The sequence below is a fragment of the Sabethes cyaneus genome, chromosome 2 (assembly GCF_943734655.1).
Source record: "Sabethes cyaneus chromosome 2, idSabCyanKW18_F2, whole genome shotgun sequence".
Taxonomy (NCBI): Eukaryota; Metazoa; Arthropoda; class Insecta; order Diptera; family Culicidae; genus Sabethes; species Sabethes cyaneus.
The window spans coordinates 109899179-109924808 of NC_071354.1; the positions used below are offsets into that span (position 1 = coordinate 109899179).

Below are 25630 nucleotides of genomic sequence, written 5' to 3' on the forward strand. Positions count from 1 at the left end.
ACCTAGTTTATTTTCGGTTCCTTTGTTGCGATTCAAAATTATTAATCTTATTTTACTGAACCTGCCTACTTGTATAATGACACAGTTGACACAAATAGCAAATATTTTATAGCCATGGGTGCCAAGTGGGGTCCATTCGACATAAGTTATCTGGATTGCTTGCTATTTGAACCAGCGTACTCATACGATTAATCTCTGAATTGTCAAACCTTGCTAAACAGTTCAACCGGCTTACGATATTATTGACAGCTTTATTAACTGTTGTAATTACTGTTTCCGCATCAATTTCGACGGCGGAATTTTCTTGTGAAAGATCCATATTCTGATCTATCAGTTTTTCGTCTAATATACGTTTCTTTTGCACTGCAATAATTTCATCTCTTAAAATAGCTCTTAATATTGCCGGTAATTTGAAATTTGGTTGCACTAAACAACGAGCCGTTGCGATCGTCGAACCTGTCAAGGGACCAGCAACGCCAATAATTGATAAAAATTCTACAATATTCGGCGTTAAACGGAAAGGAACCGGTCTGTTAACATCTAATAAACCAGTTATATCATCTACGTCGAATTTGAAATATGAAACATTCATTAATCCCGAATCCTGATGGATGTACATCATGTCCGCATTGAGCCGTGTTAGATAAAGTGAATATTCTAACATACATGAAAGTGACAGTTGAAGAGTAAACTAAAAAAAAAGAATTATTATATAAAATTATGACTACGACTGTTTGAATTACCATTTTTCTGAATTGCCAGAAATCTGTAGCAGAATAAAAGTTACGCAAGGCCCAATCTTTCAGTAATGTGCTAGGAACCATTGCAACCTGAACCTCTCGCAAAATATCTCTTAACACATTATGACTGGTTTGTGAGCCCCTTGCTTGTACCTTAGCCAATCTTTCGTAATATCGCGCAATGGGAGCATCATGTTCTATGTTGAGTTTACAGCATCCAGTTTTATATACATCTAGAAGTGAAATACTAGAGGGATTATCCTCCACAAGTCGCATTTGAGGTGAAACAGCCACCACCCTTGGTACTGTTATGTGAAGAAAACGTTTAGACGTTTCCTTTTGCTTGGCCAAATAGTTATTCAACATCCTTAAAAGCTGAAGAACTCGTTCTTCGCGACGGGCATCTCCTAATCCGGTATCATTCACGACCAAATATGGGTAGATCTTCCCATTTGTTCCTCGAATGTATAACCGGCGGGCAGCAGTATTATGTTTCTGCACTATGTCTACTCTCGGCATGAATCGAGCAATTCTAATATGATAATGCGAGTGTTTTGGCAGAAGTAGCTCACCAGGCAGTTCCACTTCCGCCGTTTTCTGACTGAAATTAGATAAAAATCGGCACTTTTCTTCAATCAAAAAAGACCTGAAAACACAATTAACACAATTAGCGTAAAAAATTAGATTTAGCAAAATATTTTATACTTTGGAAGTTGTTTCGTCTTGTTTTCGAGGATTTTTATCCATATTTTAAGTTTGCTTATCAGATTGTGCAGCTTTGTTGCTCCTGGCTGTGAAAAATCAAAATCACTGGTAAATTGGCCCTTCATTTTTTGAAACACCGGATCTTGAACGGTAGCTTGAGCCCGCCTTGCCAACGATTCTGAAGCAGCGGATGAAAAATTTGAAGAAACGGAACTAGAAATATTTTCTATAAAAAAGGGAAAGTCAATCAATTGGTTCGTAATAGTTAGAGTTTAACTGTACCAATTCCTATTCCAAATGTAGACACCAACTTTTTTACGAAATTCAGAGTATGTTGTGTAATTGTTGCTTCATTAACTGAACAGCGGTTTTCAAAAGCAATCGCATAGCATTTTGTTAATCCCTGACGTAACTGTCTCAATACTTCTTCATACCAATTTTCACGGAACCAAACCATTTGGTCTACTATACCCTCTAGTGAACTTAACACGGTGGGATGAATATCGCGCTGAACATGCATAATTTTCGAACATCTCCACATAGGCGGTGTCGCACGAATAGGTGTAGTCGCTGTTTGTAATGGACCACCACTTGGATTTGACTGGTTCTCTGTTCCAATTTGAACATGAGTTGAATTAGATGTTGGCTGATGATTGCCAGTTCCACCAGGCTGTGTGGAAACAGTTACTTGGCCTCCTGCAGTTTCAGGTTTGTTTAAAGCCAGTTTTTGAGCAGCAGCGGACGCTTGCTCAACGCTTTTGTATCGTTCTCGTTGTTCGATTTTTAATGTCAGATAAAGAGTTCGTATTGGAAAGTAGACTGCCTGTGGAAACATTCTTCCGACCTGACTAAGCAGATTCAAAATCACTGTTCCTTCATATTGGACAAGGCAGCACAACAGTTGAGGAATCCATGGCACCCATTGCAAAGGCGGTACTCCTACTGCATACTTATCCAAAGCATCCAACAGTGACTTGTCTTCATCATATGAAAGCAACCACAAAACTTTCGCCAGATATTTACGAGACTTACTTTCATTTTGATTACGACAAGCGTGCAAAAAACAAGTCATAGCAGATACACCAAGACTAATTTGTCTTGGATCCATGGTGAATATGTGTTCCAAGTAATCTCCCCATAAGGCCCATGCTTTAATTAACGTATCATGGAGCTGGGTAGCAGCACTAAAGGCTTTATTAGCTTCCTCCGAGCGACCAGTTTGGGCTAATAACAGTCCCTTTAATGCATAAAACTCAGCTGTCATTTCTTTTGAAAAATAGTCTAAATTCGTAGGCTCTATCACTTCTAATGCCTCAGACAGTTCAGATCTGCTGTTCACCGCAGCCATTTGTAAACAGCATTTAACTTGCTGCCTAATTTTCTGTGAATAAATAGATTGATTATAATATGTAGTATGATTGCAAAATATATTTCGTACACGTACCTGGAAACAATCAACTACCGGTACCGATGGGATTGTGTAAATCCTGTATAGTGAATCTTGGCAAACTCCAGTCAAATTTTGTTTTCGTGCGATTTTTCCAAAATGAATAATTGTTTGTGCTGAGGCATGTGCACCTAGCATACAAGGTGCATTGCTGTCACCTTGTTGTTCAAGATGAGTAGTTATTATCTGATAGTGGTGTTGACGCCAAGTGAAAATATCACTCCAATGTGATAAATCATCTGCTATCACCGGTAAACGGTTTCGCCATGTTTTAACAATAGCTTTCATATCATGCAACGACGAACTGCGATTTTGCAACAATCCTTGGTGTATTTGGCTAGCTTCTTGAAGTTCCATAATCTGTTGAGATGCTTGCAATATCGGAAGATGTATGTGTGAAACAATTGGAGATAATCTGCGCCATTCGCGCATACAATAAGCTGAAGCCATTTCGACATACCGTTCTACGGAGGATTGATGCTGTTCTTCTTGATTAAGGATAGTCAAATAGCCGCGGTATAAATTAACTTTATATCCTACTTGTTTAGGACAAGACTGTTCCACTTTTAACAGTGCTTGTTTCATGAGCGTCCAATCTGGCACTCTCCATGCGCTGTCCATAATAAGGAATGAATTTTTGTCCTTACATAGCTGACCATAATCCATTAGTATGTCCCACTGGTTCAGCTCTTTCGCACAACGTATCCAATGGTTCTCCCATAACAAAATTTCACTATTCATATCCATTGGAGTTAATCCGTTATTCAGATCTTGTTTAAAACGGGTCATTGCTGAATCATAGATACTCTGAGCTTCCTCGAAGAAACCCATTTGTTCATGTGCGATAGCTAGATTAGTTTCTGGATATTTGGCGTACTTTAACCAAAGGCCTGCCCATAAGTCTTCTTCGTGCAGAGACGAATACATTTGTGAAAGTGGATCCATGACATGTGAGCAGTCCCTACTGTTCTCTTCTTCAAATTCGGAATATTCTGCAACAACCTCTTTACGGTTTGGCCAGTCAAGTGCCATATCTTCTAGCATCAATGTCATACGGTGCCAAAGATTGTGCGCTTTACCCAAATACGCCATAAGATTTGGCGGGATATATACTGGAGGAGTGCAATGCGACAATGCCTCAATAAATGTGTGCAAAGCGCTGGGATGACAATCTTTTTGTATAATATGCGTACCCGAAGAAAGAAATGGAACTATTTCTCTATCTAACGACTGTTGCTGGCCTTGGTCCAGTATAGACCAAAGTCGAGGAAACACGTCTAACCACACTTTTTCCGCCAATGTCGTGTCCATATGACACAACTGTGCTGTTGCCACTAGCAATTGTTCTGTACGTACTTTTCGACTGGCTTCTAAAAACTCAGCTTGGCGGCTAATTAGTTTGGCCAGAGCAGCCTGTCGATTTGCAACAAGTCGTTCGCTTTCCTCGTGTCGTGAGATGTTGGAATCAACGCTCATATCCATATCAAAGGCATCCTCTTTGTCTTCAATTGGATCAAACGTTTCGGTAGATTCGTTCTGTAGTGAAGTATATATGACAAAATTTTCCTTCTCGTCGGAATCCGCAAAATTAATTACCTGTAATTGAATTTTCTCATTACTATAGAAGAATGTGAAATAATTTCCTTCGCAGTTTTCAAGTTTTTAAATATTTTCAAACATTTTCTTTAGTACAACTGGTTACCAATAACAATATAGGGAGATTAACAAAAATTCTAAAATTTATATTCATGTTTGAAAACCTGTTCAAACTTTTCATCATCCACTGAGAGAAAGGGGAGGTCATAACTCCGAAACGCCTGGACAGTTCTTCATCAAACTTGTTGTTCCTTGTTCCTTGACATAAGGAAATCAGCACTGGGGGGCTGACAAAAGGGGTGGTTCCAATAAGGGGGCAGGAGGAGGGGGGGGAGTAAAGATCCATGTAAGTAAAAGTGATTGCGTTTCTCTTGTATTCTCTTGCAAAAACCTATGTTTCGCTTCCATTATCAAGAGCCGATAGATGCATAATTAGCTACGTGACAGAAGGGGGAGCTGACTGGAAAGGAGCCAACAGGGGGGGCTATTCTTCATCAAACGTCATTTGCCAGACATGTTTTTTGACATACAAGACTCAGCGCAAGGAGGTTGACAAACGAGGGAGGCGATCTGTTACAAGGTGGCGGAAGGTTCAAATGGATTAAGGGGTGCATTCCTCTTGCATTTGGCAGGATAGTTATACAAGTGGCTGAATTTCTGAAAGGGGAAATAGGGTGGCCATTAACAAAGGGGAGGTTCAAAAACGTAAAAAGGTTTTGTCTCGCTTTATAAAGAATACCAATAAGGAGACAGATTTTTAAGTGGCTGGGGAACGACAGAAGGGGAACTGACAAAGGGAGTAAAACGAGTGAACACATTCAAATGAAGAGAAAGTGTTTTGTTTCTTGATATATGAGAAGTTTTGTTACAATAACAGATGTACAAGTGACTGAAACACAAAGAGACCCCGAGAAGGATCGGGCAATCAGCTAGTAAATAAATAAATAACTAAATTAATTTCCGTTTGTTAAAATTTATCTGAAAAAAAAAGTAACTTGGTGGGCAAACAAGGGAGGAGATGGAAATTGAGACAATATCCACGCTTGTCCATGGAGGAGAAGTGGATGTTGAAAATTGGTTTTGTCTGTCTACGTGATACCAGAATGACCTTCTGAACGAATCTTTTCATCGCACAAACTCTAGATTCTACTACAGTGGGATTTCAAATTTGGCATGGTTTGATTTTGGCAGGGTTCGATTTCGGCAACAAAAGTATCCGTTTTTGGCAACACAAAATATTTCACTTGCAAAAATATGCTTAAATATGAGTCGATTTTCGCATACATGCTTTAAATGACGAAAAAATGATGCCCTCAGTGTATTCATGAAAAAAAATTGCGGTTATAGAATGTTTCGAACAATATTTCTATTGCCGTAGGACTACGTCTTACCGCAGGTTGCCAAAAACTTACTTGCATCGGACGGGTAGCTCATGACGGACTTTTTAAAAATAAAATGGTGGCAATCGTTGATTAATAATATTAAGACAATTTCTAACGCATTTACATTCAATTTTTTCATATAAAAAAGGATCTCGATTTTGGCACGGTTTTGACAACGTAGGCGACACGCATTTGTTGCCAAATTCGAAATCCTACTGATATTGTATGGAATAAAAAATTAAAGTTATATAATGAAGAGTTCGCAACATCCAGTTGTTGTGATAATTGGAAATAGGTAATAGTAACGACTTTGTTTTAGTAATGATTAAACACTTACCGATGATATGCTTGGTAACAGATGATTATCATTGCTGTTTTGAATTTGCATACTTGTGTTCGCTGTCAGAATAAGTAATTCAATACATTGTTTAATCCAATAATGTTGTCCAATGGAATCCCACGCATGTGAACATATTATGTAAAGAAGACGGTCATGCAAACGTCTCCTCATCGAACCGTCAAAAACTTCAAAAAATTTTGCCCTAATTTTTGGTTGATTGCAACGTAAACCAGCCAAAAATGCTGCTTCTAATTTGGACGTCAGCTCAGTTACCTTCAATTGTTCATCTCGATAGATGTAATTCACCAGTTCCAAATATTGTCCATTGAGGTCCTGATCATCAGCAAAACGCTTTTCGACATACTGCATTAATTTCACTAACAGAATAGATTTTTCGCGCAACGTTGGGGCTTGTGTTACGGTTACTGGAGTATTCTTGTTTTTCATCCATTCTTCTATCATTTTGACAATCGCTTTAATAACTTTGACGTCATTACTTTTCTCGATCAATCCTACAAGAATTCCTCCAATAAACATCTTGCGCATTTCAACACTCATAACAACCACCCGATTTTTCACTAAATCCAGCGAAACAACTAACAACTCTAACGCTATCGACCCAGCGTTATTGGCAGTTTCGCCATTTCCATTAGGATTACTGGTAATGCCTCCCAAATGTTCCTTCGTCAAACGATTCAATAGACGCATGAACGGTATTATCAGTCGATCAATGTAACTTTGATTGTTGGTACAAGCCGCTTTTAGTGTCATCAATGTACCGAACAATGTAGATGGGTTAGCTTGAGGATTTTTCTCGTAAGTAGCTAATCCTTCAAATATCATTTTACTGATGGTAGCGTAAAGTGTTTCCAATTCGTCGTGTTTATGGTGTGAATCGGTGGGGAAAATCGCCATCAGACGTGATAATAAACCATGCATGAGTTTGATAACTCTAGTATTTGGACATGTTACGCAAGCAGAAAGCCCTCGCTGTAACGGCCGGAACGTCACTAAAATCTGATCCTTCTTTAAAACTGTTAACAGAAATGTTAATAATTCTAGAGCAGTGCAAACATTCCCAATGTTAGGTTGTTGACCCTCGATACTAGTGAACACTTTATCGAGCCATGTAAGCTTTAAATCAAACGGCTGCTGCCAAACGTCAGGCTTTATTGCCAATTTAAGAAGAGTAACGCAGCGTCGTGAAAGGCTCTCTCCGGGAGACATGGTACCAGGCGTGGTTGATACGTCATTAAGCTGACAAGCCATTCTAAAAAGAAAATTCAAAACGGCATCACAATGGGCACGATCTATGGGACGACTGGAACCTTCCACTTTTGAATTAGATACATTTATTATGGTAGATGAGCTGCTTGGTGATGGTTGTGGTACCGTTTCTCCTACAGCCATTTTTTTTCTAGGTTCTTCATCTTGGATAGTTCTCTTGATACCGCCGTCCGCCTGTTGTTTGTTATCACTTTGAATCTTACTATCGTCATCTTCAGCGTTATCATCTGATTCATCTTTAATTCGTTGTAGTTCCCATTTAATAATTACTTCGGCTAATTCTACCGACAGCTTACGATAATCAATCGTGGCGTTCACTGTAAAGCCCAAACGATGCATAGAATTTATGATCTGCTGAACTAAATGGTGACGAACAGGGTAATAGACTTTAAAATGCCTTACTAGCAATTGCAGTATATGGAATAACTGCTGCATAGAGTGACCTTCCTCAACTATGATTTTTTTAGTCCAGTGCGTGAGCATTGTGTTACCATCTTCCATTCGAAGTGGCATTGCTGGTGTCAGTACTTCTAACGCTTGTTTTACAACAGTTCTTGCTTCTACAGCATGAGCTTTTAGCAAAGAGTGAAATACTTGCAGAACAATTCGTTTATGGATAGCGAGTCTTGCTATTATATGGCTAAGTAATAAATGACCATGATACCTTGCTGCTGGATCAACACAATTCTTAGGCAACAAACATGGCCAGGCGAACGTCATAAGTCTTCTCAATTTGTTTCCTTCTCGCTTGTTGTTAGCATCACCATCATGGATATGGGGAGAAGCTCTTTCAACTAATAAGCAAGCAAACTGCAAGAGTGCTATTCTGACTGCGTCTTCATTAGCAAAAGGTTTTTCTGGATCGATAACTTTGTTTATGAAAACAGATACAACGTTATTATCGTCTTCTTGATATGGTGCGGGTGGGGCTCCGACCAATTTATTGCCCTCGCCTTTTTCGAAGCTAATAGCAAAGCTAGGAATGATAATTAAGGTCAAAATTTTTGCCTTCAATTCCTGTGATACTTCGGGATTTACAAAATGCTCTACAAAGTGGAAGAAGCATTTCCTCTTCCAATCGACAGTATAACTTTGACAAACTGTATTCTGGAGATAGTCACGAAAGAATTGAAAATCGGGAATAAATCGTAAGCATAGAGCTCGTAGCAACTGGAACAGTAGTGGTATTTCGTTGGTGTTATGAGAAAAGTATTCTATTAAAATTTTGGCTATTAAATGCCACATATCGCAGACAACAGACGATTGGCATGTCTGAAAGAAATTTGAATTTAGCGTAACATATAAAATGGAAAACCTGAGATATACCTTATACAGATCATTTTTCCAAATTGTCTTCAAGGCTGCTATTATGTCGGCTTGTGTTGATATCCAAGGGCTATCAAATTCGATCAACGTATGAATGACCAAAACAGCATGCCTTTGCGCTTCGTAACGTTCTTCAAGTGTTTTGCTGGGAATTGAAGTAAATAACAATTTAAAATGTATAAGTTTCAGTACGGTATTATTAAAATATTTGTGGTTCTATTGTTATCGCTACATTGCTATAGATATTATGACATACGATAATTAGATTTTTTGTTTTTACCTTTGCGAGACAGAAATGCTTCCTTCTGAGTTGATTAAAACAAGTTGAATTAATCGATGGCTCTTTTCCTGTATTGCATTCCGGAATGGTAATCCGTCTTTATGTTTCATTAAATAAATAGTGAATCGATTCCATTGCGAATCTTTCACATTAGCCTCGTTTAACAAAATTTCCATTGTTTCTTTGGGGAATTTTAGCAGAAATTTAACCAACGGAGAGCGATACGGTGAACACGATTCAATCTGAAAAATTCAAACACTAAAAATTGTTGATAGGATTTTGATCGTATATAAATACCATTGAACTCTTTTCTGTCTGCAAAACAAGTTTACAGAGACTATCTATAAATTTGGCGGAAGCTGCTGGAATCTGATGAAATATTCCTATAATAGTGACGATCTTCTGCTCTGTTTCACCAGTTTTAGAAGCAGCTAAGAAGTTTGAACTCTTGTTGGCCGCAATAGAACTTTCAAGTAATTTTTTAACGATTTGCAGTAAAGAATCACAAAGTTTTTCATTGAACATCGATGGAAATAGTTGTGTTAGGTAAGATAGCCGCTTAGCCCCATTTAGAGTTAAGTTACGATGATCTCCTAGTTGCATCAGCAACGGCCGAATGCCTGCATGGATCTGAAAACAATAGATCAAGAATCTCATTTATTTCCAATCTAACATTTTGGATTACATATTGGCAACAGGTGATTTTTTCACAAGAATGGTAAAATGGCGCATGAGTTTTGATATGCCTAGAATTGGTATATAATTTATTTCGTGATTACCAGTCTCCTAGCTTAATTTTGGCTTAACCATGCAGCGCGATGAACGCAACCGAGAACAAGAACCGCAAGGAATTTACAGCGTATGGTATAGAAACAAGTGGTAGTATTGCCATACGCGGATTTCAAGTTTTCATAAGTATCATTAGCAATTGGAACATCTTTGTCTGATGTATTTGAGATTTGACTAAGATGCTTAGGAGTAGTAATTGAGCTCTAATAATTTTGAAAAGTTATCACTTGTGGTTTAGCATATATATATATATATATATAGGTATAGCGACTGAAATATATCACTCCTCTCATTTATAAAAAGGAGCGCCGTACACTAAAGAAAGGATTATTCATTTGAGCCTCAAATAATGCTTCAAACCTACAATTTTTCTTTTCGAAAGTTGATAAAATCTGCTCTATTTTTTTAATTCAAATTTCGCGATTTTTCCGCTTATTTTGATACTGAATTTGTAACGATCTGACCACGACTCAGTAAGACGCCGCTCCTGCAAAATTGTGTTTTTGACACTTCATGTACCTTTCTCTCAAAAACTAAATACCTACCATATCAGGATTTTTTTGACGTAGGACTACGTCTTTGTTTACTATACTGGGACTGGGTAGCACTTTGTGAAAACGAAAATAGAAGTGTAACGTTGTAATGAAAGATTTCAAATGCTAATAACTACTAAACTACTGAACGAAGCTGAACAATTTATATGTCGTTGGATAGATAAAATAGCCAGCAATTATAGGGGGGGCAAGAGAGCAATTTTAAGGAAGGCGGGGGGGCTCTTATACAAATAAAACACAAATAAAACACAAACTCGAGAACTAATCAAGCAAATGGAACCAAATTTGTATGTAACTCTTGTTGACTTTTTCATTGAGAAATAAGAACTAGGAACCAAATTTGTCCTGCAGGGATTTCAGAAGGCAGGATTTTTTTCTACGGTGTACTGAGACCTCTTCCCCTTCTAAGAGGGAGAGGGCCTCCCATACAAATGAAATACAAATTTCCTCATAACTCTAGCACTAATCAAGCAAATGGAACCAAATTTGGCATGTGGGGGCTTTAGAAGGCAAGAATTTTTTATGGTGAATTGAGACCTTCTTTAGAAGGGGGCTCCCATATAAATAATATACAAATTTCCTCATAACTCGAGAAATAATCAAGCAAAAGGAACCAAATTGGCATGTGAGGGTTTTTGGATGTAAGATGTTTTTCTATTGTGTACTGAGACCCCTTCTTATCCTAAGAGGGGGGGGGGGCTCCCATACAAATGAAATACAAGTTTTCTCATTACTCTAGAATTAATCAAGCAAATGGAACCAAATTTGGCATGTGGGGGCATGAATTTATTTTGAATTTATTTAATTTCTGATGATTTGAGACCCCTCACCCCTGTAGTAAGAGGATAACGACTTTAATACAAATAAAACAGAAATTAGTCATTCATTACCATTTCTACCTTTATGATGCACACAAGTAATTTTGAAAAGTAATCTCTATATCTCAAAGGTTGCAGGTGTTGTACTTATGAACCCCTGTCCACGTATTTTCAAAGCCACCATTGCATTAAATGAAGAATTGAATCTGAAAATTTCGCTCTTCTCTTTTAAACATTCTCAGCAATGGCACTCATAGATTCTTATAAATATGCTAGAAATGCAGTTTACATTAGTCTTTGATCTGATGATCTGATATAGTCCTATGTCACCCTTCCGTACAACCCTTAGGGCTGTATACGTTGTAGTTTTTGTATTAGGCTTATACTGCCCATAAAAGCATAACTGTCCCATATGGAATTTTATCGATTTTGAGACAAGCACGAAAGTAGCTTATTTATATCCTAATTTATCTAAAAAACTTTATTTTAGACGGACTTTGTTCGAAAATTTTTCCAAAAAACGAAAAATAAAAGTATAACTGTCCATAATATTGTCCATTATAAACATTTTTTTCTGCCATTTGAGCAACCATAAGGCATTATAGCTTTGATAAAACAAATATTCTTTTAATTTCCACCTGAATAGGATGAAAACTTAACAAAAAAAGAAATATGACAGTAATACATATTTGTTTCTAAGTTTATCTCAATGTTCGACCACAATCTTTTCTTAATCGGTGAAGCTTTTACTGGCACAATTTTCTTCGGCGGTGTCAGGGAAAAGAGTATTTAATAGAACAGCTTTTCTCTTCGATTTGATTCCACGATATCCTTCATGCTGATGTTTTATTGAAAAGTGTTCAAAACAATAACTAGTGCTGTTTTTTCAACAGCAGCACATACTTGAAGTTCGAAACTCGAACTTCAGCCAGTTTGCTGTTATCTTTAACAGCAAGGCTGCACTTTTTGAATATTATTTCTCAAATATCTTCGAAGTATAGCCTTGGTTAGGATTTATAATTTGTGATTACGAAGCCAGCATCACTGCTTCGAAAAAGATCGACGACTTTATGCCCAACGCCGCGACGGCTTCTTGTCTTCTTTAATCACGACCTTGTGATCTTGGAATATTATAGGAGCGTTTCTGTGGCGCATACTTTGGCGTAGAAACTATCTTTTACTATGTACTGGCAAAAATTGCAAAAAATATGGGACAGACATGCTTTTATTTAGCAACTTGCGCTTGTAAATAAAAGCATAACTGTCCCATCTTCGAAATTTCGAAAAAAATATTGCATTGGTGTCTAAATTTACAATAAAATTTATGTGGATAGTTCAATTCCTAGTGTGAAGTTTTTGTCGAATAAAGTAAAATAATTCTTGTATAATGACGCACAACATATAAATCAGTCAGCCACTTTCAATCTCATTTTCCCACGCTTCACGTTTTTCCATATGGGACAGTTATGCTTTTATAGGCAGTAATACAAATTTAGAAAAAAGTTTATGTCCTGGTCTAGGAATATAGTTTTCAGGGGGGGCAAGAAAAAAATAACGACATCAAACCTTCAATAACTAAACAAAGGAGAAGAAACCAGTGTTTATTTTTCTAGATAAATAAAAGTTTATAGTAAGTAAGTTGTATAGTACTTAAATTTTAGTTCAAACCAAAAACAACTTTCAAAATTTTTTGATCCAAGCACATAAAGTAAGTATTCTGGCAGAGATGAATCAACTTGAAAATAGTGGAGTGCTACAGCATCACCTTAGAGAGCCATAAACGTGTAACTTAACTTTCATATGAATTTTGCTTTTTACTTGCATGTCACTCGGATAGTTACCTTGTATTTTAGAATAATCCAAATCTGTGTCACTTACTAGTTCAGTAACCACAAAATAGTATCGGAATCTAATCTTCTCGAAAAAGATCGGTTTTGACAATTTACTGTTATAAGATCAGTATAAATGTTTAGAGCTTTCTTCGAAAGCTCTAGGATTTTAAGAATCATTGAAATGTTTGGAGAGATAAATTATTTCGACTGCCTAGCAATAATAGTGTTATTCCTATTTAATTCCACTTTCGTATATTTCCTTTTCTTTTTTTCCATTTTTTCGGGTTATCCAACTGGTCGCTTAATAGCGTATAAAACTCTGCGCTGGACCCTTTTGTGATGTCAACAAAGTGTCAGGGAGACCTCGAACATCAGTTCTACCTGACGAAACAGGCAATGTCGCCCACTAACACAGGTGGAGCCCCAAGCATAGCCAACTCGCCTATACTCGCAGGCGGAGGCGTTCCGACCCTGCGCGGACTCCACGAACTGACTCTTAGATCTCTCTGCCAACGGCCGGAATGTCATTCTTTAAATAAAATGATGATGATGATGATGATGATGATAAGAAAAATAATAGATCGAATTTATAAATGTGCTTTGCCCTGGACATTTTATACTACTAGTAGAAGTAGAAGTAGAAGATTCGTCAGCCCCACCAAATACCGGTCACTATCACTATCGCCCACTATCAATTTTCCAACACAAACAACCACAAACGAACCAATAGGAAAACAAATTTTGGACCGTTAGTGACTATCAGGGCTTATCAGGGCAGGACTTATCAGGGCAATTTTTCATCTTACTGAACGTACGTGGTAGCCGGCAGAAGCTTTAAAATATAAAGTCGCACCCGCCTTCCAACCCTCGAGTCCAAAGAGCCAGTGCGGGGTATCTATAACGGATCACTGTCACCAAACCTCAAAAACCGACCACTAGAAATATTATTATTGTGAATTTAAGGTATAAGAATTGACTTTATTTTCCCATCTGTTATCTTAGCACCTCTATTATTACCCGTAATAATTGTAGAATGCTCCTTCGGCATGCAAACCAGGTATCCAGTATACTTACCCTTACTAACCCTAAGCGCCGGCCGACTCAATCAAACCGGCAATTTTCCGAGATGTTTGTGACAGATGTGATAGATAGGGATGTACCCCAGAAACATCTATTAATTATTAGAGATCCCCTTACTGGCTTTATTCTTAAACGGAATCAAAGCACTTTCTGAACAACGCAACAATCACATTTGGTAAATTTTTACCCCGAATCCCACTTGAAATCATAAAAGTATTTTGTTATATACCCACATTCAGAAGTAGCGTGACCGCTGTTCATGTACTGATTAGTTAAAAAGCTCTACACCATGTCAAGGTTCAGTTTTATCGTAGGGAATTCCACTTTCGTACATTTCCATACTAAAACTCCATTTTTAAAACAGAAGCAGATATAGCTCAATAAAAAGCAATATAACTTAACGTGACTTGATTTGATGTAATAGTCGGGCCACCGTTGATCCCAATGATAATCACAACATGACAACAGTCAAAAAAGTTTCGAACAGTTTCTGCATGCGTCCAATGCATGGTAAAAAATTGTACCTTTAAGTTTTTCGTCCCTTACATCCAAAATTAGGGTAGGTACTTGGACACTACGGAATAATACGATCAATTTGGAGCCCGGAACGCACCGAAAGCTGATGTTCCGGAGTGTGTAATTTGTTGTATTTCTATTTTAATCTTATCTACTACCTATGACAGCAAAATATAATCCCACAGCAATTCGGAATATCTCCGTCAAAAGTGATAGCAAATTTCACTAATACAATGTTTAGTTGATTGATGTCTCAATTTAATTCGGTTCTTTTGAAGCAAGTTGAATTAAAATGGAACAAAATCTATACCTATAAAGAAGGATTTCTGTCTGTCTGTCTGTCTGTCTGTCTGTCCTGTGTTCCTTATAGAATCAAAAACTACTGAACCAATCGGCGTGAAAATTTGCATGTAGAGGTTTCTGGGGCCAGGCAAGGTTTTAGTGATGGTTAGAGACCCCTCCCCTCACTAAGAGGGGGGGCTCCCATACAAATGAAACACAAATTTCTGCATAACTCGAGAACTAATCAAGCAAATAGAACCAAATTTGGCATGTGGGTGTTTTCGGTGACAAGAATTTATTCTAGGGTAATTTGAGACCCCTTCCCTCTTTATAAGGGGAATTATAACTCCACTCCCCTTTAAGAGGGGGGGTTTCCATACAAATTTCCTCATAACTCGAGAACTAATCAAGCAAATGGAACCAAATTTGGCATGTGAAAGTTTTCGAGGGCAAGAAAATTTTCTATGTTGAATTAGGACCCCTCCTCACTTTAAGAGGGGGGGCTCCTATACAAACGAAATACAAATTTCCTTATAACTCGAGAGCTAATCCAGCAAATGGAACCAAATTTGGCATGTAGGTGTTTTTGGAGGCAAGAATTTTTTCTATGATGAATAAGAACCTCTCCCCACTTTAGGAGGGGGGGAACCTATACAAATGAAATACAAATTTCCTCATAACTCGAGAACTAATCAAGCAAATAGAACCAAATTTGGCATGTGGGTGTTTTCGGTGACAAGAATTTATTCTATGGTAAATTGAGACCCGTCCCTCTTTATAAGGGGAATTGTAACTCCTCTCCCCTTTAAGAGGGGGGGCTTCCATACAAATTTCCTCATAACTCGAGAACTAATCAAGCAAATGGAACCAAATTTGGCATGTGAAGGTTTTCGAGGGCAGGAAAATTTTCTACGGTGAATTAGGACCCCTCCCCACTCTAAGAGGGGGGGCTCCTGTACAAATGAAATACAAATTTCCTCCTAACTCGAGAACTAATCAAGCAAATAGAACAACATTTGGCATGTGGGTGTTTTTTTTGGTGACAAGAATTTATTCTATGGTGAATTGAGACCCCTCCCCTCTTTATAAGAGGAATTATAACTCCTCTCCCCTTTAAGAGGGGGGGCGTCCATACAAATTTCCTCATAACTCGAGAACTAATCAAGCAAATAGAACCAAATTTGGCATGTGGGTGTTTTCGGTGACAAGAATTTATTCTATGGTAAATTGAGACCCCTCCCTCTTTATAAGGGGAATTGTAACTCCTCTCCCCTTTAAGAGGGGGGGCTTCCATACAAATTTCCTCATAACTCGAGAACTAATCAAGCAAATGGAACCAAATTTGGCATGTAGGTGTTTTTGGAGGCAAGAATTTTTTCTATGATGAATAAGAACCTCTCCCCACTTTAGGAGGGGGGGCTCCTATACAAATGAAATACAAATTTCCTCATAACTCGAGAACTAATCAAGCAAATGGAACCAAATTTGGCATGTGAAGGTTTTCGAGAGCAAGAAAATTTTCTATGGTGAATTAGGACCCCTCCCCACTTTAAGAGGAGGGGCTCCTGTACAAATGAAATACAAATTTCCTCATAACTCGAGAACTAATCAAGCGAATTGAACCAAATTTGGCATATGTGTGTTTTTGGAGACAATTTTTTTTCAATGATGAATTGGGACCCCTCCCCACTTTAGGAGGGGGGGGGTCCTATACAAACGAAATACAAATTTCCTCATAACTCGAGAACTAATCCAGCAAATGGAACCAAATTTGGCGTGTAGGTGTTTTTGGAGGCAAGAATTTTTTCTGTGATGAATTAGGACCTCTTCCCACATTAGGAGGGGGGGCTCCAATACAAATGAAATAAAAATTTCCCCATAACTCGAGAACTAATCAAGCAAATAGAACCAAATTCGGCATGTGGAGGTTTTTGGAGGCAAAAATACTTTCTACGGTGAATTAGGATCCTTCCACACTTCAAGAGGGGGGGCTTCTACACAAATGAAATACAAATTTCCTCATAATTCGAGAACTAATCAAGCAAATGGAACCATATTTGGCATGTGGGTGTTTTTGGAGGCAACCATTTTTCCCATTATGAATTAGGACTTCTTACCTTTTGACGTAGGACTACGTTTTACGGCAAGTTTTGAGATAGGGTGTCATTCTAAAAAATCGAAAAAAGCGAGCGTCACGAAAAATGAAAGGTTTTGAACGCTAATAGCTCAGCGGTTTTCCGATCGATTTTCAATATTCTTACACCAATCAATCGGAAAATTTTCTAAGAATTGACCCAAATGATGAAAAGTATGGATTCTTGATGTTGAACTATTGAAAAATTGAAAATAATGAACCTATGTTTTACCAGAATTCTCGCTTCGTGATTGGTTGGAAGATTCTTTACGATGATCTAAACCTATACCAATTTGATATCTGTGCTTGGGAAGTAAGCCAAAACAAGTGACAAAGTTTCCTCATTTCAACAAGATTTCTTAACGTTGCGGTTCAACCTAGACCATTTTGATGTCCTTGCTTGGGAAGTACGCCTGAGAGAGTGACAAAGCCCCCTCGTGCCAACAGATTTCTTACGAACGCAATTAAACCTAGTCCAATCTGATGTCTATGTTAGTGAAGTGTGCCAGAAAAAATGACACAAGTTCGTTGTCCCAATAGATCGCAAATTCTTCGCTGCGAGACGATTAAACCTCGGCGAACTTGATATCTGTGTTGGAAAAATGTGCTACAGCTGTAGTGTTCGGTTATAATACGACTCTGTAGGAATACGCATGCTTGCCGTTTCATTAGAAGCGTAGTGGAAAGATGTGCTGTTGATAAAATAGGATTGGATTGGTAAAACCCCTTCAACGTGGGAAACCATGGATAGTAAAAACAATCTTTAATTTCAGTAAGGTAGCAGGAAAGTAGGGGAACTGGGGGAAAAATGAACACCCTTAGCAATTTCGCCATTTTTTCCTCCAGGAACCAACCACATGCTGATCGCACTATATGAATTGAAAGCTGGATTCATATTCCACGTAGCAATATATAAAGATGTTTAAAAAAGGACTACCTATTTGTCATGAAAAATTCCTTTTTTTCGAAAGCGTCACATTCGAGCCTGATTTTTTTCATGTGGGTAAAATGAACATGCAGTGAGGGCAAAATGAACATGTCATCGAAAACTAAAGTTAACATGCAGTTTGGTTAAATTAAACATTATTTTACATTATCATTGTTCTACATAAGCCGTAGGTATTCAACAGGGCTGTTGGAATTAAAATGGGACTCCACAAAGTTAACATAATGTATCTTCGCCACGTTCATACAATGCTTGACTTTTAGCTCGCAGGATTTTCCAGCACTCGGTCATTTTCCGTCATTTTTCGAGAGACTCGATCATTTTTGTTGTTTGAATTGCAATTATTTCGTAGCTGCTGATAAATGGAAAGTAAAACATCATGATACACACTGTTCATTTTGCCCCCATAGTGAAGTGTTCATTTTGCCCCCAAAACACAAATTGTTTTTAAGTGTTTATTATAAACAAACAGTTGATAAAAATATTTGGAATTTTCGACAGATCCGCAGGATAGTGATAAGCAAACAACACTAAATGATACCAATAGTCGAAATTTAAATTGTTTCACCAAAATAGCTTATTTGCTAATAGTGGAAATTACCATCGGCGTCAGATTTCTGCAAATATTTTTTACTTTTTCTATTTTTTTCACATTGGAAAGCTTATGATCACCACATATTGTCTCAAACAGCTTGAAATACTTCTAGGAGAAGATACCTATTGATCTGGAACAGATTTAATCGGTTTACTGGGAATTTGGCTGCCTGTTCATTTTACCTCCCCTGTTCATTTTACCCACAGTTCCCCTAATAGTTTGTGTTCTTGATTTTGTTAAATTGTTTTCAAATGCACAATCTTTTGAGAATTGAACGTATGCAATGTTACTACTTTGATAAATGTTACATACAACGCATGTAGCATGTATATATGTTGCATATAGCATGTATACATGAAGAATCGAATGATTACAAGCATGAATAGATGCCACTATCACTACAAAGAGACCTACGTAGTCCAGCGTGACCTATATATGCGGTCGTGTCTTGTACACAACCCCTCTGATTTTTTAGGAGGGGGGGGCTCCCATTCAAACGAAATACAAATTTGCTCATAACTTTAGAACTAATCAAGCAAATGGAACCAAATTTGGCATGTGAGAATTTTAGATGGCAGAATTTTTTTTCTGTGGTGTATTACGACCCCTTTCCCTTTTAAGAGGGTGGGCTCCCATACAAATGAAATACAAATTTCCTTATAATTTGAGTACTAATCAAGCAAATGGAACCAAATTTAGCATGTAGGAGATTTTTGAGTCTTGAATTTATTTTATGATAGTTAGAGACCTCTCACCCCTGTGGTAGGGGGATATGGACTCTCATACAAATAAAACAGAAATTTTTGCGAAACTCAAAAACTAATCCAACTCGAGAAATTCGAGACTCTTCCATAAAACATTAATCAATAACAAGACCACAAAAACTATCTATAGTAACACTAGATCATTCAGGCCGAGCCGGTCGCGAGTGTTGCCGGTGACCCGCCGTCGGAAGCGCCGCCCACTGGGGGGCTTGCAAAACTCGAGATAGTGACAAAGATCATCCGAGATTCATGATTAATGTACAACACAGGTTAATTTGTGGCAATACGAAGTTTGTCGGGTAAGCTAGTTTAAAATAAATGGAGCCAAAAGTCTAATTCCCAGCACCCCAATTTTCGGCGTTAGAACTTAGGTTAAGCACAATAGTCGCCTGTGACCTGTACTGCCGTGAATCGCATAACAGTCCCATTTATATAGGAAACTACATAGAAAATGGGGCTGTTATGCGATTCCCGGTAGTGTAGCAGGAATCAGAAAGCTAAGATGGTGTAGGATAGTTGATCGAGTCTAACGGGATAATTACTTCAACTTTGCACGAATTGGGTAATTTAGAGATGTAAACTCGTTGAATTATAAAAATCTGCTTACCATTAGAGAATGCAACATTATTGCACTTTATTTTTTTGTCCCTTCAAATTTCGAAAATTTTTGAAGGGGGGTGGGGGTGTTGCGGCAGAAAGTCGCATTGTAATATTCCTTCGCAGTTAGCTTCTATTGTAGTGCCGAATCTAGTCACAAAAGACTATTGTCCGTACGACAGAACGTGATATGTAGGAGCTATTGTTCTGAACGTGGAAGAAATCTATTTACTACAAGTGTATAATAGGAGATCAATAAATAGCATTCAGTATTCAGTGCACTAGCAGCCACCGCCGCTGGCAGATGGTTGCCGCCAGACAACACGTGTTTTATTTACTGTGTGAGGAAGCCAGTCCCGTTGGTAACCGGCCTACCCTAACGACGGTCACGAACAGGGGGTGACATAATATTTTTTCAAATTTGTATAAGCCTTATTGGTGATCGTTTGGAGAACATTTTCATTTCTTTTGAGTTTTGTAATATTGAACGCTATTCTGAGAATACATGAAAACTTGTTTTCCGTTTAGTGGAACATAAATCTCGCGTAACAAACCTCTGTGGCAACACTGCCCATGAGAGCGCGAGTACTACCTGAAAATCTAAGAACAATCATGTTCATTGTTTTTGTATACATACCGCTTCTTTGTCCACAGTGCATCCTTGCAAAAAGTTTTGCATGCACTCGAAAGCTGCCTCTTGTAATTCAACGTTATTTTTTTCCAAAGCTTTGAAAAGGATAGAGAATATTTTTTCTCTGCAACCATTGGGAATGTAATGACAAGCTGCAAGGGCCCGTAAAGCGCTCTTACGAAGCGGAATCAAATTAGTAACAGATTTGTAACAATCCAGCTTATTCAAAGCTGCATCTTCTGCATCAGACAGTGTTAAAACTTCATGATAAAATACTTTATGTGTTAGGATGCCAAGATCTAAAATATGAACATATCAATTAGCATGTTTCTAAACCTCTACAGAGAAATACGCACCAATCGTAAATAATCGTGGTTCCAGTGTGGTACAAAACGTGTTACCATCCATCAATCCTATTTGAGCACTAGCAGGCTGATGTCGGAGCAAGTGTTTCTTGGGGGGAATCATATCAACGAGTACCTCACGATGAGGATTCATCACTTCAGTAACAGTTTTGCCTTGTAATTCACTAATTAAACGCAATGATGACATTGCTGTTTCTCTAACCAGTGTGTGTGGACTTGTCACTTGTCTAACTAATTCATGAATTACATCATACATCGCTTTCTTCTGTGTGGAAATCAATTCTTCGTTTTTGCAATCCCTATCTAGAGGTGTCATACATATGTTCAGCATTTTTTCCAAATAATTTTTAGCCATATCGATTGCGCCGCTAGAAACTTCACCAGTAAGATCCATGATGATGAACATAAAGGCTTTTAAGAATATGAATAGATGTTGATACAGCCACCGCATAGCCATATTCTGGTACAGAAATTTCAAAGCGATACAACCACCCATTTTAGAGTACCATGGACGTTCATAGCAAAGAGCAGCCATTTTTTCAGCTAAATACTGCATCATAGGTAATCGACAAGCACGTTCTTTAGAGCCCATAATATTGGTTGCGGTCTCCAAAATCAAAACCATTGCCAAGTTTCCAGGCTTGCATAGTTCCTTTTCTTCGTGTCCCATAATGGCAGCCAACGCGTCTATTAACACTAATGGATCGAGTCCAGAATTAAGTTGGTAATGTTTATGCGGAAATGGGCCAGCTTGCTGTGCAATGGCAACCATCGTATAATGACGTACAACAGCCACCATTGTCGGTAGAACTGATCCACGGAGTTCCTTTGTAGCTGCAGCTACAAACATTCCAGTAAGGGCAGTCCGATGAGTTTGCCTGGCTTGCTTATCTAGCAATATATAATGGGGTCCAGTGCTGACAACATTGTTTTCAGTAAAACTCGGATGCATGAATAGTTTTTGTAGAGTGTGTTTATCATCATCTAAGGATATGGAAGCAGAAAGGTAGCATCGGATTACTTCCCAACTTTGTCTCCAGTAGAACGGATCAGTAGTGCTAGTTTTCAGAGCATTAAACGCAGTCTCAATCACTTTATCGACGGGAAAATCTATCGGTTTACGATGTTCTTGGAAAAATGCAACAATAGCCGGTTGAGCTGCATCGCTCTCCTGATAAGAAAGTTGTTGTGGTTCAATCATCATCTTACGATTTCCACCACCAAATTTTCCCAGTACTCGGAATGCAACAACTGCAGCGCTATCCTGATTGCGGAGAGTCCTCCAGAGTGCCTGCATTAAATCGGCTCGAACTGGTTGGATGTGGTCATATAAGAAATCCGGTTGTAAGTTATCGACGCATAGTTCCAATGTTCGCAAACCCTAAAAATCTTGAATGAAGCTCTGTTGATTGATACAAATTAAATCTTACCTGACTAACAAGCGTATGGGAACCATTCAAAGCCGAAACCAGCGGATCCATCAGCATCGGTAAATACGGTAACAATGAAGACAGACGTACTGGCACTGTAAGGCAAAGCTCCACAAAGAGATCCTTCATATGCTGTTTGTGAAATCCGCTTTGTAATCTATTTAGACCCTCTAGCAAATTGGGCAACAACGGCAAAAACTCTTGATATAGCAAATCATGTGAACCACCTCCTATAGATCTGAACAGTGCTCTCAGAAGAAGAAAATAATTATACGGCTCTTTTGCTGTCATCGCCAGTTCCATGGATTTGTTTACAATGTTGTGTAAGTGTGGTCGCAGCATGTGTTCATTTTCAGCGGCAAACAAACTGACGCTTCCGAATACAAGCTTGAAAAGTCGTAGATATAAATTCGAGCGTTCAATATTAGAGCCCATCTCCTCCATTCTTTCCAATAAGTATTCAACAAGCACTGTTGCAAAAAGCGGCGAGGTCTTGGGGTTCGCTAAAAACGAGTTTGCTATAACCTGCAGAGCTGAATTTTTGTACAATCTATCAACCATAAAATCGATCGTAGACGAAAATATTTCCTGAAAATTTTGTGAATCCATAGTCAAAAATACACCACTGAAATGCTCCAAAACTTCTTTTTCTTCTTTCGAGCGTGGCATTTGCAGCGCCTGTTTTTGCTGTGGTAATGAGGCTGGAATACCCATGGACGGAACATTTATTGTATAAATGTCCAAAGCTTCCAGTGCATAATGAAATAAGTCAATAAAAATAAGAATTTCGTTCGGATTGAACAGCTTTGATGCTGGCATACTGTGTTCACTTGTGCTAATCTTCGCTGCAGGACAACCCCAGGTAATGGTTTTGACACCGCATACAAGAGTTTTAACCAAGCTTCGATATTCCGTCACGTTCAAATTATTTGGTTGCGGAAAGCCAATACTTGTTAGTTTGAACGAATTGTCCGATAAATCTATTCCCACAAAATCCTTCGTTGTATCTGTTGCTGCAGGAGTTTGCGGTGTATGCTGCGGTGTCACACTTATTGTAACATTGTTCTGAGCGATGCTCGTTGCCGAAGTCGTTCCTTCCGGTTTCAAATTTTTCCTAAAAAGTTTAAGCATATTATCAGCATATTTTGTATAAATTCAAGTTCCATAACGAGTAGGTATATGACATATTAAAACTGGATATATTTTTTGCTTACCATTTTTGCATTATCTGCGGAAGCTGCAATTTGGAAATGGTATGAAATTTTTGTGTAAATATTTTTAGCATTGTTATCAACAGCTCTCGGCTGGCCAACGGCTCCAAATCACTTTTCATACGTATACATTCCACCAAATTTAGTAACAATTTGCATGACATAGTCTGGATACTGGTCGGTAAAGACTCATCATGTACATTTTTTGCAAAGAGGTATACCGCTTTCGAAAGTGCCGGTAATGACAAATGTTGTCGAACATGGTGTACCAGATCCGCCAATGTTGAATATGCCAGTGGCCGTAAGGATTCATGCGTGGTCCAACCTTTTCCAAGCAATATATCCTCATCGAACAGTTTATCAATCGAGGATACAAAATCTAAAAAAGCGGATATGATTATCTTTAAAGTAAAACTAATACCGCAAGGCTACCGCGCAGGAGCCTACTTAAAACTTAATTAGGCAAGAAAAAAAATGACATGAAAACGCAAACTTACGATTTCTCAGTTCTGTAGCCAGAATGTGTCGTGTTGCCACCAATAGCTCCTTTCTTAGATGAGCCACTTCTTTGGGACAGCTTTCAAGCAAATTAAGCATTCCCTTCACCATTGTAGAAGCATGATTAAGGATCACATCTTGGAACAACCTAATGATATAGGCCGAAAATGCCAAAGTTTTAATTTGAGCACCCATAAAATCGACATAGATTTCACGGTTGAAAACCGGAGAGTTTCTAAATTGGAAAGAAAAATTACAGAAAATTATATTCTTTTATTTGATTCATATTCAGTCGAAACCCGAAAATGTAATATGAAATGTTTAATGATATGGATATTATTAGCATGTTTTACTTACTTGTAGACAGGCGATGGTTGCAATGTGATTGTAGTAATAATGAGTGGAACAAAATCTACAACTTCTTGATGCACATTTGTTTTATATATTTGATACATCAAAACGACTATTATTGGTAGTTCTTGCAACACCTTTAACGAGTTAACACCTTTTGGGATCAAATTATACTGGAATAAAAATATATATATATATATACATAAATCGAACAATTGCATGATATTCATATTCCTTTACAGTAACTGTGGTAAGCTTTCCGTCTGCAGTCTTTTTCTCCACCTGAATCGGCGTTATCGTAAAAGTTTCCGGCAAAATAGCGTCGAAATTAATTTCTTTTAGATCCTTCACCCTTATTTGTTGTTTGGGCTCAAACATATTGGTGAGATGCTTTGGCAAATCGGAATATATGCTTTTTACATAGGATAAAAAATTTTGTATTTCAGGATGAAACACTGGTCTATACTGTTTATGCATATCGATGATAATCCGCAAGCATACTAATACATTTTCTTCGTTATCCGATTGTAGTAGCTTGATAGTAAGAGTGATGATCGGCTTTACATACGGTCGTATATGATCCGATGTTGGCAGTCTGTGGATCATCTCCAAAATTAATTTGCGTACTTGTTGAAGATTCAGTTCAGATATGAAATGTGGTTCACCCTCTTCAAGAATTTTCAAAAAGATTCTCATAGAATGCTCTAGGAAACTGGGATAGGCACTGCACTGGGTGATCAATTCAAAATGCTCGCTTAATTCCTGTGCTGCTTTAAGTTTTATTTCATCTTTTGCTGATGCATCTCCCAGCATGTTTACGAAACTCCGGAAATGATTCATTTGCACAGAATCAATCACTTGCTGTGATTGAGGTAGCGCAATAGTTTGTGCGTACATCGAAGCCATGGTAGCCTAGTTTATAAAATATTAAGGTTTTATGATGCAGCTATCAACAAAATCGTGGTTGCAGTATAACTCACCGGTAGCTCTATTCGTATGCAAATATAACGATTTCCTTGTTTATTTTATAGTTTGTATCTATTGTCAACTGTTTCTAACATACAGAACATGTTAATATTGTTTACCAACGCACGAAACTAGGATAAATTCTATCAGCATTTTAGCAAGATAATA

At 38.0% G+C, this 25630-nt stretch overlaps 1 protein-coding gene across 1 annotated transcript; it reads right to left on the reverse strand.

The window, feature by feature from the left end:
* LOC128738953 (transcription-associated protein 1) lies at nt 1-25630 on the reverse strand. Its single transcript, XM_053834452.1, has 17 exons — nt 25477-25630; nt 24737-25408; nt 24503-24669; nt 24145-24380; nt 23651-24026; nt 22437-23550; nt 20998-22387; nt 20648-20940; nt 9401-9733; nt 9104-9345; nt 8824-8968; nt 6208-8769; nt 2890-4488; nt 1728-2826; nt 1446-1671; nt 744-1386; nt 1-691 (listed from the first exon to the last, which is right to left on the reverse strand). The coding sequence occupies exons 2-17, from the start codon at nt 25400-25402 to the stop codon at nt 107-109; spliced, it is 11676 nt and encodes a 3891-aa protein (XP_053690427.1). The 5' UTR covers nt 25403-25408; nt 25477-25630; the 3' UTR covers nt 1-106.

What these genes read in the sequence shown, in the direction of transcription:
- LOC128738953 (XM_053834452.1), bottom strand. Translation starts at nt 25,402, where the DNA reads ATGGCTTCGATGTACGCACAAACTATTGCGCTACCTCAATCACAGCAA. An exon ending in GAAAGCTTACCACAGTTACT is followed by an intron (nt 24,670 to 24,736) that starts GTAAAGGAATAT and finishes TTTTTATTCCAG; the next exon opens with TATAATTTGATCCCAAAAGG. An exon ending in CGGTAGTTGATTGTTTCCAG is followed by an intron (nt 2,827 to 2,889) that starts GTACGTGTACGA and finishes ATTTATTCACAG; the next exon opens with AAAATTAGGCAGCAAGTTAA.